At 46.0% G+C, this 4,038-nt stretch overlaps 1 protein-coding gene across 1 annotated transcript; it reads left to right on the top strand.

The window, feature by feature from the left end:
- Positions 1–937: 937 nt before the first annotated feature.
- Positions 938–2,937, top strand: LOC147636152 (uncharacterized). The gene is made up of 2 exons (XM_086801101.1): positions 938–1,133; positions 1,259–2,937. Exons 1-2 carry the CDS (start codon positions 939–941, stop codon positions 2,786–2,788), a joined length of 1,725 nt encoding a protein of 574 aa, XP_086657227.1. The 5' UTR covers position 938; the 3' UTR covers positions 2,789–2,937.
- Positions 2,938–4,038: the final 1,101 nt, after the last annotated feature.

Below are 4,038 nucleotides of genomic sequence, written 5' to 3'. Positions count from 1 at the left end.
CTTGTGCTGTCATACATATCTTTTGATTGGACCAACCCGCAAGCCTTGACCATGTCTTTTGTGAGAGGAATGACATTGTCATTGCACCATAAACAAAAAAGAAATGTGAGGTCATGCAGCTGGTAGCTAGCTTGTTAATTCGAAGAAGATTTACATTTTAAAAAAAAATTGTTGGCCAGAAGATATGTGCTTTCCTTGGAACCCTCCCACATAGAACCATTTGTGAGATTGTTGTTTGTCTCTTTGGTAAAAACACTCGTTGTACTTTTGGATGGATGTGCTTTCCTTGAAGCCTCGTAGTAGTCTCATAGAACCCATTTATGAGATTGTTGTTTGTCGCTTTTGGAAAAAAGAGTGCATGAATTATGAATTGTCAAAGCGAGAGTATGTTGACAATCGCAAACAATTGAAAAGTGGACTTTTTGAAATATAGTATTGACGGGTTGCCTGCTTGAACTAAGTAATCGCAAATAGTTGAAACCTTGACTTTGAAGGATGGGGCAACAATGGAGAGAAACGCTCGAATAGCGCGTCAGGTTGGCTCGATTAGATCATTGGAGAATGCCCACATATGGATCCTGCATAAATGCAAAAAGAAGGAGCCAGGCTTTGGTCAATTAATCAACGTTCTAGATACCGCAGCAATAGATGTTTAAGGCTTGCACGCATCATGCGTGGTGAGTACTATAAAAAGGTCCGATCCTTTGGTTATTTCCCCACCCCCCCACACACACACACAGAGTGCACACCCCCTCAGCACTGCAGATCTACACACACACACAGAGTGCACACCCCTTCAGCACTGCATATCTAGATAAATAGAGGAGGGTCCAATTATCTCGCGTTGTTTTGCCTGCACGTGCGCGCAGCCGCGCAGTCATACGTACACAACACTAGTTAGCTCCAGACGACTGCTGGCTCTCTAAATAGAGAATAACATGCGTGGAGCAGCTGTGCTTTTCCTTGTTGCGCTGTTAGCCTTACCGCACTCCGGATCATGCCAGCCCTCCACCTGCAACCCGCACCTCTCCTCCCCCCCACTGGAGAAGTTCGTGGACTCCCTTCCCATCCCCACCGTCATCAACGTGAGCGCAGGCCAGCCCATTACCCTGGGAGCCTACAAGATCAAGCAGGTGATTAAGCATGAATCAATAAGCAGCTAGTACACACGTACAGATAATTAATACAAGGATTAATTCTAGTCATCTTATCAGACTAACTTCCGTTTCATTAATCCGTGGATCATTGTATTATGCAGAAGTTACACAGGGATCTGCCTGAAACGACCCTTTACGCCTTTGGCACAAGCCAAGCCACCGCAAGCTCCCCGGGTCCGACACTGGAAGCTGTCCACCGGGTGGAATCCCACGTGCGATGGGAGAACCACATCACGGACAAGCAGCACATGCTTACGGTGGACCACACACTGCACTGGGCAAACCCACGCGATGGAGGGGTGCCCACCGTGACACACTTGCATGGAGGCCAGGTGCAGAGCTCCTCGGATGGGCATCCGGACGCGTGGATCACGGCCAGTGGAGAGACAGGCAAAACTTTCCAGACCCAGAACCACACCTACCCCAACACGCAAGACCCCACTATGCTATGGTACCATGACCACGCTGTTGGCATCACCAGGTTGAATGTGTTTGCCGGGCTGCAGGGCCTCTACGTCATCCGCTCAGCCGATGAAGAGATGCTGAAGCTGCCTAGAGGTGCCTACGAGGTCCCTCTTGTACTTGAAGATAAGGATTTCTATTATAACGGCACATTGGAGTTCCCCACCAGCGGTGATGTCCCCACGGTTCATCCCAACTGGTGTCCGGAGTTCTACGGGGACACTCTCCTGGTGAATGGCAAAGTGTGGCCGTATTTGAGTGTGGAGCCTCGCCTCTACCGCTTTCGAATACTCAACGGTGCAAGCTCCCGCTTCTTCACGCTCTTTCTCAGTAACCCAAGCATCCCCTTCCTGCAGATAGGCACAGACGGAGGCTTCCTTCCCAAGCCCTTGAGCCTCTCCGATAACATTACTATTGGGCCGGCCGAGAGGTTAGACGTGCTAATCGACTTCTCTAGCCTCCAGCCTGGATCGGAGGTCTTTCTAAACAATTCAGCAGAGGCTCCTTACCCTGTCGGCTACGGCCGATTTGACGACAACGTCAACACAACAGTGATCATGAAGTTCAGTGTGGTAGCGAGCATTAATAGTTCTTATCAAGCCGACACCAACACAATACCGAAATCGCTTCCCGCCCGACTCCGCAGAATCAACCACAAGAATGCGCTGGTTCGCAACCTCACCCTGCTGCAATTCAATGATGACACCGGGAGCACGGAGCAGGTGCTATTGAGCAACCTGACCTGGCAGGATCCTGTCACAGAGACACCCAAGCTAGGGGCGGTCGAGGTGTGGAGGATAATCAACCTCACAAACCGGACTCACCCGATCCACGTGCATCTCATCACTTTCAAGGTGCTGGATCAACAGGCCTTTGACGTTGATCGCTACAACGCCGGCAACTGCTCCTTGGATGTCCCTTACCACTACAAGTCAAGGAGCTGCTACACGGAGAAGAGGAGGAAGCCGGGCAACAATCAGCTGGGCTGGAAGGATACGGTGTCTGCTTCTCCGTGGGTTGTCACCAGATTGCTCATGCGCTTCACCACCTCCGAAGACAAGGCCTTTCCCTTCGACGCAACATCGGAGCCAGGCTATCTGTGGCACTGTCACATGATAGACCACGAAGACAATGACATGATGCGTCCCATGAAGCTCCAAAAGTCATAGTATTTACGCACTCACCCGTAGTATAGTAGTCCTACGATTCATTCTTACTTAAGAAATCAATCTCTTGAATTTATTTTTTTTCTTTGGCCTTGCTTTAGAATTATCTTCAAATTTTGGGGATGGAAAGTTATTCAAGCATGACCTAATATTATTAGGCAATACTTGAATTTATTAATTAGCCGGGCCTTAACCGGGTGACTACTTAATTAAAACCTTAGTGTTGCCTAAGGTTTTGTAAAGCCACATCCAGTAGTCGCTCTCTTCTCCTCACAAACACATATTAAAGAAATATCATAGTTCAGTAAACATCACTTGAGTAAACATCTCTCTCTCTCTCTCACACACACACATGCATATGCATACACAAATTAAACTAACGGCATAGTTCATTAACCATCTCTCGTAGGCTTAGATTAAAGCAATGAATAGTTCATTAAACATCACTTGATTAAACATCTCATTGCAAACCCTCATCAACCAGTTCTCTCTCTCTCGCATACAACCAGCTCTCTCTCTCACACACACATAGATAGGAGGCAGTTCATTCATTCATATTGTCTTGTTGGCCCAAATAAGAAGCCCAAACAAATATGTAATTTGTTGTCATTCAATAGATTATCAAATCTCTTACTTAAAATCACTTCCTTAAAATCAATCTCTTGAATTAATTTTTTCCTTTGGCCTTGCACGTGAGGCTTTTAAATTATCTACAAATTTGGCCGTGCACGTGAGGCTTTTGAACTATCTTCAAATTTCTAGGTATGGAAAGTTATTTAGGCAGTACCTTAGTATTGCCTAAGGTTTTGTAAAGCCACATCCAGTAGTGTCTCTCTCTCTCTCTCACAGGCACATATTAAAGCAATGTTATAGTTCAATAAACATCACTTGATTAAACATCCCTCTCTCTCTCTCTCTCTCTCTCTCTCTCTCTCTCTCTCTCTCTCACACACACACACACACACACACACACACATACATGCACAAATTCAAGCAATGTCATAGTTCATTAAACATCACTTGGTTAAACATCTCTCTTAGTCCTAGATTAAAGTAACGAATAATTCATTAAACATCTCTTGATTAAGCATCTCATTGCAAACCTTCATCAACTAGTTCCATCTCTCGCATACAACTAGGTCTCTCTCTTTCTCACAGATAGGAGGCAGTGCACCTCAAGCAAAAAAGATGCAGCTCAACAATTTATTGAACAGATGGATGAATCTAGAAAGTGCAACTAGAATGCATAATCT

Source organism: Cibotium barometz, chromosome 8 (assembly GCF_041138505.1).
Source record: "Cibotium barometz isolate CiBa-2024 chromosome 8, ASM4113850v1, whole genome shotgun sequence".
NCBI lineage: Eukaryota > Viridiplantae > Streptophyta > Polypodiopsida > Cyatheales > Cibotiaceae > Cibotium > Cibotium barometz.
The sequence above is the reverse complement of the archived record's forward strand: the minus strand, read 5'-3'. Positions and strand labels throughout refer to the sequence as shown.

Coding starts and splice junctions, on each gene's coding strand:
- LOC147636152 (XM_086801101.1), top strand. CDS start 939: ATGCGTGGAGCAGCTGTGCTTTTCCTTGTTGCGCTGTTAGCCTTACCG. Junction 1,134..1,258: donor GAGCCTACAAGATCAAGCAG/GTGATTAAGCAT, acceptor TGTATTATGCAG/AAGTTACACAGGGATCTGCC.